This window comes from Pinus tabuliformis, chromosome 9 (genome assembly GCF_031772625.1).
Source record: "Pinus tabuliformis cultivar Carrire ecotype Pingquan chromosome 9, CPIR1, whole genome shotgun sequence".
Taxonomy (NCBI): Eukaryota; Viridiplantae; Streptophyta; class Pinopsida; order Pinales; family Pinaceae; genus Pinus; species Pinus tabuliformis.
In genome coordinates this window covers 900,130,489-900,146,618 of record NC_142307.1, presented here as the reverse complement: position 1 = coordinate 900,146,618, position 16,130 = coordinate 900,130,489, and the positions used below count along the sequence as shown (strand labels likewise).

The 16,130-nt window shown below is 40.4% G+C and overlaps 1 protein-coding gene across 8 annotated transcripts in view; it reads right to left on the bottom strand.

The window, feature by feature from the left end:
- Positions 1-16,130, bottom strand: part of PAS1 (FKBP-type peptidyl-prolyl cis-trans isomerase family protein) — a 434,604-nt gene that overhangs the window by 387,291 nt on the left and 31,183 nt on the right. For all 8 annotated transcript variants that reach the window (XM_089446138.1, XM_089446141.1, XM_089446137.1 and 5 more), the window contains exon 4: positions 399-468. In XM_089446138.1, the coding sequence (XP_089302264.1) occupies positions 399-468 (70 nt within the window). The remainder of the gene's footprint in view (positions 1-398; positions 469-16,130) is intronic.

Below are 16,130 nucleotides of genomic sequence, written 5' to 3'. Positions count from 1 at the left end.
AGTATTAGTAATGTGTAGAACCTAAGTTTCCCACTGAAGTGAAAACAACTTCAAAACAATCTTTAAGAGCTTCAACATGACCACAACTGAAATAGTTTCAATTTAGTCTCCTTGTTTAGAAAAAAAGTTAATTCAAGATTTGTTTAAGCCATTGCAATTGATGCAGATCATGTAGTGATTACCAATATGATCCAAATCCCCAGTCAAGTATGAGAGCTAATGTAGCTTCTCTATCATGTATGGTACTATGATTGCAAACTGACCTTCTAAATACATATTCTAACTGCAATTCTGAAAAATGTAACGTTATGAACCATGTAAACACTTTTTTACTGTAATATTTCAATAAAAAAATAACATTGGACAAACCTGAAATAGAAATGCATAAAAGTATTTACCTCCATACTCTGGCCTCGTGGACTCAACAATAACCCCATTTTCAGTTCGAGTTGTATAGTGGAATATAATCTACAGTGAAAGTAAACACATGGCAAAAACAATCAAACCAAAATAGAACTATTTGTTATTTGCCAAAGCTAGCACCAAAAAACCCTTGTATACAATACCTCTATTTAATAAGACATAATAAGATGATGCAGTGAGCATGTCACACAAATGAAAAAGATGATATAGAATCAGTAAGATAGATCCACTTCTATCAAATGATTATCAAGCCATGAACCAAGTCATTTATTGTGCCGAGAGGTGCTCTACAACCCAGTATGAGTGAGATGTTGTCACGTAATGTTACATTTAAAAATAATAAAATAATATTTGCACTAAAAAATTTAAAAATATATATATATATATTAAAAACAAAAAAAATCAATCTTAGCCATAAATAAAATACTTCAATTCCCACCTTAATTTTACATCAACTTTATATAGAGATAAAGCAATTGAAAGTATAAAAAAAAAAAAAAATCACATTTTAGTATTAAGGCGATATGTAATATGGAGTTGACAGATGGCATGTAAAAATAATATTGTTGATATTACATAATGTGTAATTTATTTTATGATCAGTTAACAAGTAAACATAAAACAAAAATATATCAATTAAAAAAAAAGGTACTATTAGCCATAAATATTGAATAACATAATTTTGTATCAACTTTAGCTAGAGAATTTATTATTATTCATAAATAAAATATCTCAATGTGCATAATAAATAACATAATTTTTCCCTGATCAAGGTGTTGGAATTCGATATAATGTAAGAGGGGGGGAGCCCACTACCCCGCTGCCTCCCATCGCATTTAAGAAGGGGGGTGGCATGGCCAACCCACACCATGCAACACACATGCAAACAACTATTACCACATTTCAATCTCATGGCAGACTACTCTTTGTCCAAGCACTCTAGGATGAGAGACCTTGCTCTTCGGTTTTTTTGCTATGCCTACGATATACCTCCACCGCATGTAGGACAATTCCCTTGGGCAATAAGCAGTGAGGAGCTCATATTCCGCTGTGAAGACTCAGGGTTGTGCCACAGATTGTGGGTTTCCTCTGGTGAGGGAGACAGCGTTTTTCCATGGCCATGAATTGGCATGTACCAGAATTTTGGGAGGCTTAGCTTCTGGGTTCATTGCTCTCCAGCTCATGCACTAGATGTTGAGCACCAACCAGGGAAAAAGACAGAGGAACACGATGGAGGCATGACCTAGGAAACTGACGGCAAACATGGTGATAAACATTGCAAGAGCGAGAGACAACAGCGTTCAACCAGCTCTCACGATGACGCAAGTTCATGCATGTGCTCTGAGCACAGCGAGGGTGTGTCGTGGCGTTGATGTTGTTGCCTCTCGATGGTTGTTGGACCTTGATTGGGGTATTTTATTTGCCCCCTCTCAGATGCTATTGTTTATTAGAAGTCGCACAAACCTTCCTAGTAATTTGTGCCTCCCTGGGTTTTACTTTCATTTGGTTTTCTCATCTTCAATCCCTCTAGTTTCTGGGTGTTTTGGGGCAGAAACTTATCCTAACCCTTGGTAATCCAGTGCAACATGTGCCTATATCGAATGCATTAACGCCGGGTGTCTAGGGACAGAGATCCTCAGGGCCCACCGTGAGCCCAAACCCAAGTTCAAGATACCGCAACCATTTTCCACTTTGCCACTCCTCTAGAAAGTCAAGAGGAAATCCATCAACTCGAAGCCTTGACCACTAGTGACTGACAAGCCTACTCTAACTCAAAAATTCAAGTTGAGGTAGCCAATTGGGTTCCTGATCCTAGACACACCGGGGCAAGATAGAGCCAATACTTGAACTACATTACCCTACACTAGCAAATGAAGATACTCTTGGGCAAGGTCCTAAAGAAGAACATGAAGACCGTAATGATATAATCTCTTCCCTTAATGAAATCAAACGTGTGCAACGTTATGAATGCTCCTATCTTGCTAGTTTGGATGCTCGGCTTGCATACCTAGAAAGCCATATCCAATGTGATATGAAACGTCCTGCACCAGTTGGAACCAACACTCAAGATCCGAACCCAGTTACTCCATCTGAATCTTGATGCTATGTTTAGCCACTTGACGATTGTCTTTTACTTTCTATAGTTCAGTCTATGTTAGTTGTCATGAACTTCATAGTGATAGTTGTTATCATTTTGAATTATATGAACTCTTGCCCATGGTCAACAACTCTGGTTTCCCTTGAAGCAAACTATGACCAAACATAGCATGAACAGTGATATTTTTGGTTGTTATATGACGACATTTTAAGGCAATACAATTTAAATTCACAAAAAAAAAAAATTACATAATCTTAATGGAGATAGACTTCTGGAACTGAATTGTGTAAGTAGGTGAAACCCTCGGTGTTTTGGGCAGGCACTTCCCATTCAGTAAATATTTCAATGTCTATATTAAATAACATAATTTTATTATAGATAAACTTATGGAGTTGAATTGTGTAGGTAGGTGAAACATTCGACGTTTCTGGCAGAGACTTTGTGTTGAAAAGTGTAACTAGGTTCAATCTTCATAATGACATGTAATTATGACTTTTGTGAATGATGTAATAAAATTATTTTTGTAAGCCTTGCTTCATGGGTTTCACGAGCAAGTGATTTTTATTTTAGGTGGCTCCCATTGAGAGCCTTAGGATTTGTTATTAAGGTCAATGAATTAATGTCATGTATGAACAGCGCTTCTTAAGCATATGTAAAATATATATGAGTCAATCTAGCGTCTAGGAAGCTCTCCAAAAGACAAGCATAGTCCTCTTGATGTCAGCCTGCAATGTGAAGAAAAATAAATTTATGTTGGCTCACCTGAAGTGACACATCGGTTCATTGGTTCATGCCTTGAGTACATGGACGAACTACTATATATACCCAGCTAGGATCTTCGCATAAGCACAGTACAGAATTCGGATACCTCTGTAGTTTTCGGTGGGTAATCACAATGACAAGTTCGATGGCAAATCACAGTGAATATACTTCGCAGATTTGAGTCCTTCGATGGTAGAAACAGAGAACAGACTTCGCATGACTGACTGGAGAAGACAGAACAGAATCCGAAAGGTTTTGGATGGGTACATTATATTGGATGAAATCACAGTCAAAAGACAATTCGGATCCCTCTGTGATTTCAGAGAACAAGGGCAGAAAATAGTTCGGATCTATCTATTCAAATGGACTAGAAGACAATTTCGGATACCTCTATATTGTAGTGACAGTGTTTCGATGTTGAAAAGATTCTATAGTTTGGTGATCTAAGAAGACTATGGTTCGGTGTAATTTCTAGATAAAGGAACCTTGGTGCTTCCACAAGAAGAAGGATCCAGTGCTAAACACAGTCTCAATAATGATGCAATTCGGACATGCTTACAGTACAGTGATATTACAGTGATGAATTTTGGATTGCTATCTCAGTGAAGGTCTCTAGTGATGAAGCCTCAGCAATGGAAGAAGAATCTAGAAGACAAAAGCAGAAGAGGACTCATGTCTTTGTCTTGGAGTGGCTAATAGGTCAAGGGTTTTGGTCTTGGTATTCGTCAATTGGAATCTCTATAAGAAGAATTTGTGTGGGTTTTCCTCTCAAAGAGTGAGAGGTTTTGGCCTTGGCTCATAGCCTACATGATGTGTCTCTTGTGTATTTATGTTCATGCATTGGTTACTGTTTGATGAAGAAGAACACTAATAATCTAACGTGAAGAAAATCCTAATCTAAAGAAGTAAAAAGCATTCACAAGCAATTACTAATCTAAGAGAAATCACCTAATGCTAATGCCCTAGATTTTTCAACACTTTGCCCATCCTCAAGAACAAAAGAAGCTTTTTGAATAGGCAAAGTGTGTGCCTGAACCGTCAGAGGCTTCACATACTAACACAGTTCAACTCCAAAATTCTATCTACAATATGAATAGCTATGAAAAATTGCATTCAAACATAATTTTACATCAACTTTATCTAAAGAAAAACAAAGTAATTTTAATTAAAAAAATTCTTATATTTTCACTTTCTATTGTAAAGGATGTGTGTAATTTATTATATTCTTGATATGGAGTTGATATATAACATCTAAAAAAAATATTAATAACAATTTTCTTTCTTTTAATATATATATATATATATATAAAGAGAGAGAGAGAGAGAGTTCTTATTCCATTAATAGGTTCTTTCTAATTCAAGAGATGAGGGAGAATTGTAATTCCTTGAATGTTTAATAGGGAGTTGAGATGTAACATTTTAAAAAATATTAATAACAAATATATATATATATATATGTTGCGTTAGTTTTCAGGACAAGGGAACGACAGGGACAGGGGGGGCGCGTCCCTAGGATGGCTAGAGCGCACCCCTAAATTTTTTAGGGGACGAAATTCAAAATTCACTATTAGCATGTGTATTGTCTTAAGCTTACAAGCATAACAATCTATATTAGTATTATGCATAGCCCTTACACTCGCCAAATTAGAAAAATCTCAAGCAACTTAAAAAGGTTGTGAGTGCCTCTCCATTATTGGCTGCTAGACATGCGTAAAATGTAGTTTAGCTTTAGGACACTTAAGTGTAACTATTTTCAATTTGCAAATTCCATGAATGGTATATGAGACAGAGAACTGTCTCTATAGAAATTTGTCTTCATATTTCTTGTTAATGATGATTATGCTAAACCTAAATGTAAAAGGAATTCCCTTCTCAAGAGGTTTTGCAAACTTTTACAACTGTATTGAAAACCACTATAAAATACTTTGATTCTATAAAGAAATTAGATTCATATTTCATTAAGAAGGTGATTGAATAGGAATTTATTCAAACATTTTGTACCCAATCCAAGTCACTACTATCTGATTGTTTTTCACAATGCTTGAGGTTGGAATGGTGGAAGCATTGGACTTGAATGACTCCTGGAAACCCATGTACAATATGTAAAAGTTGAGATGACTTGAAAAATGAGAAAAAGCAAGAGCAATAACCACAAGGATCAACCCTTTGAAATGTTGCATTTCCTGTTTTCTTTGTTCAATTTCCACAATCTTCAGTCTAGGTTAGAATCTTAAAATCTCTGACGCTACCAAACCAAGAATCTCAACAAGAACTACTTTGCACAGCGGAAAATATAAAGCAGTAAATCACATGTACACAAGTATACACAATTTTTAACAAAATTGTACAATAATGTACAACCCAATCTTCGTTATATTAAACCAATCTGAATAATACAACAGTCTATGGTATACAAGATACAATGACAAACATGTTGCGCAAACTCTATGTCGTATCTTGTCCTGTCGGTCCTTCGCTTTCGTACTTCTCACTAGCTGCCCCTTAGTCCTTCAAAGGACAACACATCGAGACTCCAGGAGGGTTGCCACCTAACACTGTTGCAAGTCACTTTTGCTGCATGTACACGGGCTCATCAATCTGCTCTCTAGGTTGGCCAATTCCCAAGCTCCAATCTGCCAGGCTAGCAGTCACTTTTGTCCATCAAAGTGTTGCACTTTTGGCACCAATCTTCACCCAGCCTTCAACTCTTCTTCGTCACTTCAAGATAGCTTGTCTGGGGCTACTTTGGGTAGCCAACACGCTGCCCTCCACCAGACCAATGGCTCCCAATCCTATCACTGTAGGATCTGCACCTATGGAGGCTCTCGATCACCCAATCAGGCCTCCAACTTGACTCCCACAGGCCGCTCAACAAACTGATCCAAATCTGGTCAAATCTTTGACCCAACACCTACAAGAACGTTGTCATAAACTCATTGTATGATGTATGCTCACATGCTGCAATATGGGCTTGATTAGGGCACAAAAACACAGTCCCTAACAGCCCTAAAAACTGCCCAGATTTGCCTTAAATGGGCATGGTTGTCCTCCAATGGAAGGTTGTCCCCTTCGTTGTAATTATGGGCAACCTTCTAGCCCTTAACAATGGTTTTTCCCTCCTCTTACCACAGCGGCACCCTACAACCCTTAGAACAGGTCTGTGGCAGCCCTTCTAGAGGACTATTCCACCCTCAACGAGCCCTCAAACAGCCTGAAAATAACCTCCTCTACCTCGGCCCTCTAGGAAGGTATCTTCGCCCTTCTAACAGCAACTCGGCCTTCACAAAATGACCCTGAACCAGCCTTTAATCTCCACATTGTTCTGTCCTTCCTTGTTGCGGCTAAAACAGAGATCTTCTTCTCCTTAATGAGCTCTTGTCTTGTTTTGTGTTGCACAAATGGATGAGGAAATGACTCCTCCATCACCTTCTATTTATACACCAATAGAAGGGCTCCACGAATTGATGAAGGGCCATGTCTATTGGACGAATTCCTCAAGCCTACAGACTTGTCTTGTCCAAATATTAATGACAACTTCAAAAATTCATAACTTCATTTCTAAAGCTCTGATTCAAGTGATCTTTGGAGCATTGGAATTGGCACGCCAAGCTCTATCACCTCAATTTTATCATGCTCAAATTCATCATGGTTTTGACCCAAATCTCGATGGGTCCAAAACCCCTACCTTGGGTTTCAAACCCATAAGTGGTGCTTTGTCCTCCAATCCCCGAACCCTAGGGCTTGGAGTACCTCCCAAACTACTCAAAAATCAACACTCCCTCTTAGCGAGGGAGGTACTTCCAAGACTAGGAAGTAACTCATCATCATCATCACTACTCGCAACACTCACCCAACTCTTGGCGCTCACAATTGCAGCAATCCCTGTTCTGTGAACTACGCCTCTCTCGGAAGTGTCACTATCACTGCTGGAAGCACCCTGCTTCTTCTTCTTTTCCTGTAACGTCTTCCACTCTCTCCATGATTCCTTCTTGGCAGCTATAGGAGCACCCTTTCTCCCCACTAACCACACGCTCTTCTTGGACTGCAAAGTCTCCCTCTGAATCTACAAGCTCCCTCTCGAACTCGACTCCCTCTGAGTCTCTGGAATCTGGACCTTCTCGAGAAGGTGAACCTTCTTCTCAGGAACCTGTACCTGCTCCTTTGAAGCCTGCACCTGCACCTACTTCTCTGGAACCTGCACCTGCTCCACCTACTTCTCATGATCCATAGGCTTGCCCGTCAGCCTATATAGACCATGCTCTCTAACTCCAAGTACGATACCAGCGGAGCTAGAGCCTCTAGGCCTGAGTCTTGCCTTCCCATCCTGGAACAAGACCTCAAACCCCTTCTTCTCGATCATTGAGACAGAAATCATGCTATATCTGAGTCCTGGTACAAACAGTACATCCTGGACTCGCATCACTCGTCCTGTCTCCATCTTGAATGGCACAACATCTGATCCTCGGATCTTCTTCTAACTCGTCACCCAACACCATGTGCAACTTTGAGTCCCATTCAACTAGAGTCTCAAAAGCCTCTTATGACCCTGTCATATGTTTTGTTGCACCACTGTCCACATACCATCCATCCTCATCGACAGTACCCTGCGAGAAATGAGAGATCATAGCAAAGTCCTCCTCTGCCAATCTCCTGGTGAGATCATCTATCTCAGCAAAAGTGGCAACACTGGCGACCTGCTTTCCTTTCTTCTTCTCGTCATCCCCCTTCTTCTTCATCGGACATCTTGACGAAAAATGATCCATCTCGCCACAATTGAAACACTTGAGCTTACTCAAGTCCTTCTTTTGCTTACCCTTCATTCACGCTACAAATGCCACGTCATCATCGAAAGTCTTCTTCTTTGGATGAAGATCCTCGTCTCGCAACTCTTCCTAAATGAAGTCGTCCCACAGTCTATTCGAGTTTGGCAACTTCTCTCTAGCAATGATTCCTTTGATGAAGGGCTTCCATTCCTCGGTGAACCCTTTCAAGGCAATCCTCACCATATCTCCATCTGAAATAGTCACACCAATGGCAGCAAGCTCATCTTTGACCTGAGATAATCTCGTCAGATACGAAGTCACGCCTTCACCCTTTATCATCTTGGTGGACTTCAGTGTATCCTCCAACACCAATACCTAGTTCCTGTTCTTATTCTGGAACAAATTCTGAAGAGCCATCCACATCTCATGTGCGGTGTTCTTCCCGAACAAATGAGGTATTAGGGCATCCTTCACACCATCTAGGATGATCAATCTCACCCTCGTATCCAAATCCTCATACACTTCCAACTCCTTTGGGTCAGTTGGCTTCTTGATGGCTTTCTCGACGAACTCCAAGATCCTATTGACCTGCAAGACCAAATTGATCCTTTCCTTCCATGGACTATAGTTGGACAGCCCCTCCAACCTGTCCTCATACCGGATACCAGCCTGCAACTTCAACATTATATCCTACAATGTGACTAACTCCCTCTTAAGTTGTACTTTGTTGTGCACTCTGATGATTCACTGTCTTTCAAAGTAGCTCAGACACCCTCTGATACCATGTTGAATTTCCACGATCTTGGGTCTAGGTTAGAATCTTAAAATCTCTGACGCTACCAAACCAAGAATCTCAACAAGAACTACTTTGCACAGCAGAAAATATAAAGCAGTAAATCATATGTACACAAGTATACACAATTTTTAAAAAAATTGTACAATAATGTACAACCCAATCTTCGTTATATCAAACCAATCTGAATAATACAACAATATATGGTATACAAGATACAATGACAAACATGTTGCACAGACTCTATGTTGTATCTTGTCCTGTCGGTCCTTTGCTTTCATACTGGTCACTAGCTGCCCCTTAATCCTTCAAAGGACAACACATCGAGACTCCAGGAGGGCTGCCACCTAACACTACTGCAAGTCACTTATGTTGCATGTACACAGGCTCATGAATTTGCTCTCTAGGTTGGCCAATTCCCAAGCTCCAATCTGCCAAGCTAACTATAACTTTTGTCCATCAAAGTGTTGCACTTTCATCACCAATCTTCACCCAACCTTCATCTCTTCTTTGTCACTTCAAGATAGCTTGTCTAGGGCTACTTTGGGTAGCCAACACGTTTCCCTCCACCAGACCAATAGCTCCCATCCTATCACTGCAGGATCTACACCTATGGAGGCTCTCAATCACCCAATCAAGCCTCCAACTTGGCTACCACAGGCTGCTCAACAAACTGATCCAAATCTGGTCAAATCTTTGACCCAACACCTACAAGAACATTGTCATAAACTCACTATATGAGGTCTGCTCACATGTTGCAATTTGGGTCTGATTAAGGCACAAAAACAAAGTCCCTAACAACCCTACAAACAACCTAGATTTGCCTCAAATGGGTGTGGTTGTCCTCCAATGGAAGGTTGTCCCCTTCGTTGTAATTCTGGGCAGCCTTCTAGCCCTTAACAATGGCTCTGCCCTCCTCTTATCACAGCGGCACCCTACAACCCTTAGAATAGGCCTACGGTAGCCCTTCTAGAGGATTGTTCCACCCTCAACGAGCCCTCAAACAGCCTGAAAATAACCACCTCTGCCTCGACCCTCTAGGAAGGTATCTCGACCCTCCTAATAGCAACTTGGACTTCGCAAAATGACCCTGAACCAGCCCTTAATGTCCATGTTGTTTTGTCCTTCCTTGCTGCGGCTAAAACAGAGATCTTCTTCTCCTTAACGAGCTCTTGTTTTGTGTTGTGTTGCACAAATGGATGAGGAAATGACTCCTCCATCACCTTCTATTTATACACCAATAGAAGGGCTCCACGAATTGATGAAGGGTCATGTCTATTGGACGAATTCCTCAAGCCTACAAGACTTATCTTGTCCAAAAATTTAATTACTTTAAAAATTCATAACTTCATTTCTAGAGCTCTGATTTGAGTGATCTTTGGAGTGTTGGAATCGGCATGCCAAGCTCTATCGCCTCAAATTTTCTCATGCTCAAATTCATCATGGTTTTGACCCAAATCCCGATTGGTGCAAAACCCCTACCTTGGGTTCCAAGCCCATAAGTGACTCTTGTGGCACTTTGTCCTCCAATCCTCAAACCCTAGGGCTTAAAGTACCTCCCAAGCTACTCAGAAATAAACATTCTTGACATACCTCCCAAGCTACTCAGAAATAAACATTCTTGACATAGAGGCTTTTCTTATTGTAATTTTGTTGTTGAAAATACAATATTTAAATTACTAGAAACCCAATTGAAACCCATCATCATACAAAACCCATGTTTTGAGCTGCAACTTGTACAACAGATTTATATTCAATGCAATACAAAAATAATGAATGGGAAAAGTGATCATATTGTCCAATCATCAATGTCCATGATTGTCAAAACTGAAGATATATGCCTAGATTATCCTTGAAATCTGCCCAGAAAATCCCTGAAATCTTTCCAATATGTCTCTGAAATTTGTCCAAAACATCCTTGAAAACTGCCCAGCACATTTTGGGGACGGCAAGGTGTTAGTTTTTGTAGCAACGGATGTGTTCTAGCCATGAAATTTTGTGGAGAGGCTAGAATACATGAGATCTCCAAAACCCAGAAATCGTTTCTGGAAATTCCACCTAGAAATGACTTAATTAGATTATTAATCGTTTTTTAAATATTTCCTAAGTCTAAACTTAGGGAATATGACTAATTAAACATAATTAATTAAGGTGTGAATGTTCTAGAAACTCACACGCATTGACAAGGAAATAATTTGGGCCATCGATTATGTTTTAATCTTGGTCGTTGGTGCTCCAACAAAAGATTATAAGAAGAAGTCGATGGGTAGATGGAGAATACATAAGTGCAGTTACTCAGTTGCCCAGGCAGATTGATTTTCTCAGTGGCTGAAGTTCAGCAGAGGAGATAGAGCCAGAGGGTGAGTTACAGGAGAGAGAGAGAGAGAAGGTATCAACAGTGGTGGAGGGAAGTGCAAGACGAATTCAGGAAGAGACAATGTGAGGAGAGACGCAATCCACTAGAGCACTACGCAATCACTGCATAGAGGGTGATGCAGAGACACCAACTTATGCGCAAAGGATCCATCTCGGGGTCAAGGAGTCGCTATGGAGAGTGAGAAATTTATTACTAAATTTCTCTCAGTATTTTTCCTCTATCAAGCTGTCTGAATTCTTGTACATGAATTGTTGCTGAAAAATTAATAAAGAAACCCTCATCTGCTGCACCGGTTTTCCCGCATTGGGTTTTTCCTGGGACAATTATCCAAAAATAATTTTGTTAATATCTTTATGTGTGTGCTAGAATTTCTCTAATTTTCTAGCATTTATTTTTCTTTTGCAGTATTTGTTTTGTGAAGGCTGCAATGTATATGTTTCAATATTTGACGTGGGAAACTGCAAATAGTTTGTTTAATTAATTTAGCAAATAGAAGAAATATTATCAGTTGTTGCAGTAGGATTTCGGGTTTCGAAATTTCACATGGTATGAAAGTGCAGATAGAAACCGGAGAGCTCAGTGGCAGAGAGGAGAAGGAGCTTCGTAGCATTGCGTAAGCAATTGCTCGAAACCCCAGAGGTTGCGTAGTCCCCTTGGCCAAAAGGGTCAATTTTTGAGGATTGCCAGAGGCAGAGGGAGCAGCAGTAGTTCTTTGCAGAGCAGATTTCCAGCTGGGACACAGTGTTTTGCAGCAGCTAAATCAGTGTTAGGAAGGAAAGGAGAAATTGCACAGAAAATCATGGATAGAATCAACAATCAAGAAGCCTCAAAATTATCTTCCAAGTTGGAGGATGAGCTTGCGTGCTTGTCAAGTTTGGCATCATCTGGTGTTTGGTATATTGATAGTGGAGCTTCAGCTCATAGGACAGGAGTTAGAGAATATTTCTCTAGCTATCAAGAGGAGCAGATGGACTTCCAGGTCACTATGGGCAACAGAACTAAATGTACTCCGGTAGGGAGAGACACCATAGAATTTCAAACAGAGACAGGAACAAACACCAGCGCTACTAATGTACTGCATGTGCCAGGATTGGGTATAAACCTGATTTCAATGTCTCAATTACAGGATAAGGGGTACGATGTACACTTCGTAGGGAAGAAAGTGTTTGTTAAACTGTTAAAATTGGCAACTAGGGCCAAACTCCATGTGGGTCATCCTATTTATGGCAGCTGATATTTTTCTTGGATTTCTTTCATCGAGAGGTGTAGAATTGATCTAACGATCATCCAATTCCGACAAGTATTTATGGAGATATGAATTTATTTGTAATTACTTGACAAATTGTCAAGGTCGGCCAGCAGCTAAATATGTGGCACACATGCTCAACGTTCCATATAAATACAAGATAGGTTGAGACATTATTCACTCATCTCATCTCTCAAATTCTTTACTCTCCTTTGTTGATTGGGTTTACACGCAAGGAGCAGCTCACATGTGGGAAGAAGGAGGATGCAAAAGGACAAGGAAGGAGGACGCAAAAGGACAAGGAAGGAGGACACAGAAAGACGCAAAAAAGAGAACGCAAAAGCTGCAGATGATATCTTTGACCAACGTGGACTTTCTAGGGTTGCGGTTTTGGTGTGGCTATCTCTCCTAGGCATGCCGCAAATTTTGGCATGCAAACCGAGGCATTCTGACCTCAGGTTTGACCAGTGTTGGCTGCCCTAATCGCTGGCAACAGGTTGACTTCAGTTGAATGCATTTGATTAAGTTTTTTGGACTGTTTTTGGGCTGCCTCTTCTTGCTATTGGAGGTTGAGTTACTGGAATATTGATCAAGCAAATTGGAGGTCAATTCTATCTTGTTTGACCAACTTTGACTTCGCTGGTTAGGGTTTGCGGTTGCTGTCATAAAATTACATATTTATGTATTTGTACTATTTCTCTCTCTGCTGAACTATTGAAGATTATAGAAGATTTGATCAAAGGGTTTCCCCACATTGGGGTTTGTCCCTGGCTAGCCACCACATCTGGTGTCTCTTGTCTTGGCTTGTTTTCTGTCGATCTATTAATGTTCTATCAGCATTTTACTTTATGTTAATGTGATTGTTAAACAATGGCTAATAAGAAGAATTTCAAGTAAACTGCTTTAAGCATAGAACATACCATAAATTAACATGGTATCAGAGGTGAGGTGAAGACAAAGCCCAAGCAAGAGCAATCACTGAAGACTGTTGGAAAAAGTCTAGACTCCATGGGTACCTCATCACACTTCCCCGCCGAACATAAGCTCCGTGAGAAGTCTGACTATCACAGATGGAAGATGTCTCTCGATCTGAAATTGGAAGAGCAGGAAGTGTTGGACCATGTGAGAGGTAGAATCATTGAGCCTCCATCAAATGCATCAATTGCTGCAAGAAACAAGTGGACCAAGGGAGAAGTCAAAGCAAAGAAGATCATCCGGGACTCTATCGACAAGCGCCTGGTGGCCTACGTTTCCGAACTGAACACCTCCAAGGAAATCTACAATAGACTGGTAATCATGTTTAGAGTTAGTGATGCAAATCAAGTTTTGTTCCTTAAGAATAAGTTGAAGGAAATTAAGAAGGGCAAAGATGAGAATATGCAAGCCTACTTCCTAAGGATCATCGAGATCAAGAATGATCTCCTATTGATTGAGGAAGTCATTCCTGACAGGGAACTGATCATCACAACTCTTGGAGGCCCCCATCCGAATGGTATGTATTTAGAACCACTCTTCTCAACAATAATGTAATTCCAGGATTTGAGGAATTGATGGTGAGATGCATTTAAGAAGAGACAAGGATGGAAGAGCAGGAAATCACTGCATTTAGAGGCAATCTCACTGCTTTCTCCTCTCATGTTAAAAGGAGAAATAATTCCAGGTCAAAATCTAAGGGAAAGGCTGGACCGAAAGGTAGAAGGAAAGGAAAATGTTTCATTTGCAACAAAATTGGCCACTATGCAAGGGAGTGTCTTGATAGAAAGGACACATCTCATGACGATGATCAAAATCACTCTTGAGGCAATTCCAACAACAATCAAAGGAAGGGCGGGTTCAATAGCAAAAGAAAGAGGAATGCCAGAAATCAAGGAAGTAGTCAACCCTCCAAGAAGGCAAGAAGCTCCAGGCATGAATCTAATGTTGTTAACAATAAGCAAGATGAATATTATCTGATATCGGCCCTCTCTACTACTCCTCCTCCGGACTCGTTGGGCAATTGGCTTATTGATAGTGGTGCCTCAAGGCACTTTACTGGTTACAAAGAAGCTCTCTCTAATCTGATAGAGAAGGAGACCAAACTGGAAATTATTCTTGGAGACAACTCCAAATATCCTGTGAAAGGCATAGGGAATGTTTCCCTTCAATTGAATCGGGGTAACACAATTCATTTGCAAGAAGTTCTATATGTACCTAATCTCAAGAAGAATCTGCGGTCCATTTCAGCAATGGAAGACAAAGGCTACAAGGTGGCCTCCATCGATGGCAAGGTACGTGTATGGAAAAATAATTTTAAAGATGCTTTCACTCTTGGGTTTCGAGTTGACTCTTTATATCAAGTCGGAGGAAGTTCGTTGGGTGTCATGTCTTGTGACACATCTCTTCAGTCCGAACTATGGCACCGGAGGTTTGCTCACCTTCATTATAAAGCTCTATCCGATGTGAGACAAATGGTGACAGGGATGACCGAGTTTAAAGTAGAGCAAGAAGGTCTATGTCCGGGGTGTGCCGAAGGAAAACTCAAAAGGGGGTCATTCCCCTCAAGCCATAGCAAGACCTCCGGTATATTGCAATTGGTTCACTCCGACATATCTGGTATGATGCATGTGAACTCCTTGGGAGGATATTTATATTACCTCACTTTTACAGATGATTATTCTCGCAAGACTTGGATATACTTCTTGAAAAATAAGGATGAAGTGTTCTCCTGGTTCCATCACTTCAAAGCCTTGATCAAGAATCAAACTGAGAAGAAGATCAAGATCATAAGGATTGATAATGGGACCGAATATAAATCCAATGAATCCCATGACTTTTGCAAAGAAGTTGGCATTAAGAGGGAGACCACAACACCATACACTCCTGAGCAGAATGGTGTGGCGTTAAGGAAGAACCGTACAATTTTGGAAGTTGTTCGTTCCATGCTCCATGATCAAAGGCTTCCAAAGTTTCTATTGGCCGAAGCTGCGAATACCGCCGTATATGTTCAAAATCGATGCCCTCATCAAGCATTGGATTCCAAAACTCCCGAAGATATGTTCACTGGTAAGAAACCTGATGTATCTCATTTTAGAATTTTTGGAAGTCCTGTTTATTTTCATGTGCCGAAAGAGAAAAGGAATAAATTGGGTGCATCTGGAAAGAAGGGAATCTTCGTGGGCTATAGCGAAAATACTAAGGGCTATAGAATCTATGTGGCTGGTCAAAGGGAAGTCAAGATTAGTCATGATGTCACCTTTGACGAAGATATGGCTCTTAGCAAAATTGACAATCTTCCTATACTAAGGAAATTTGGAGAAGCTGACACTAGCAAACTGGAGGAAAAGCAAGATGAAACGATGCCCGAAGTGGAAGAACCTATGGACCCTATTGATCCCCCTCTGCAAGAGCCTTCCTCTTCTAGGAAGATACCCTCATGGCTTAGGGGGACACTTGATGATGTTGAAGGACACATTGCACCTAGAGGGACTTTCTGGGAAAGTAAGAAGCCGACCAGGTATCATGGATACTTGACCATTATGAGCACGATCATTCAAAATGAGCCCTCATCTTTCCCAGAAGTCGTGAAGCATCAAGTATGGAAGGATGCTATGACTGAGGAATACGAGTCCATCATGAAGAAACATGTATGGGATGTGGTCCCCAGACCCGGGACAAAATTGTTGTCATTT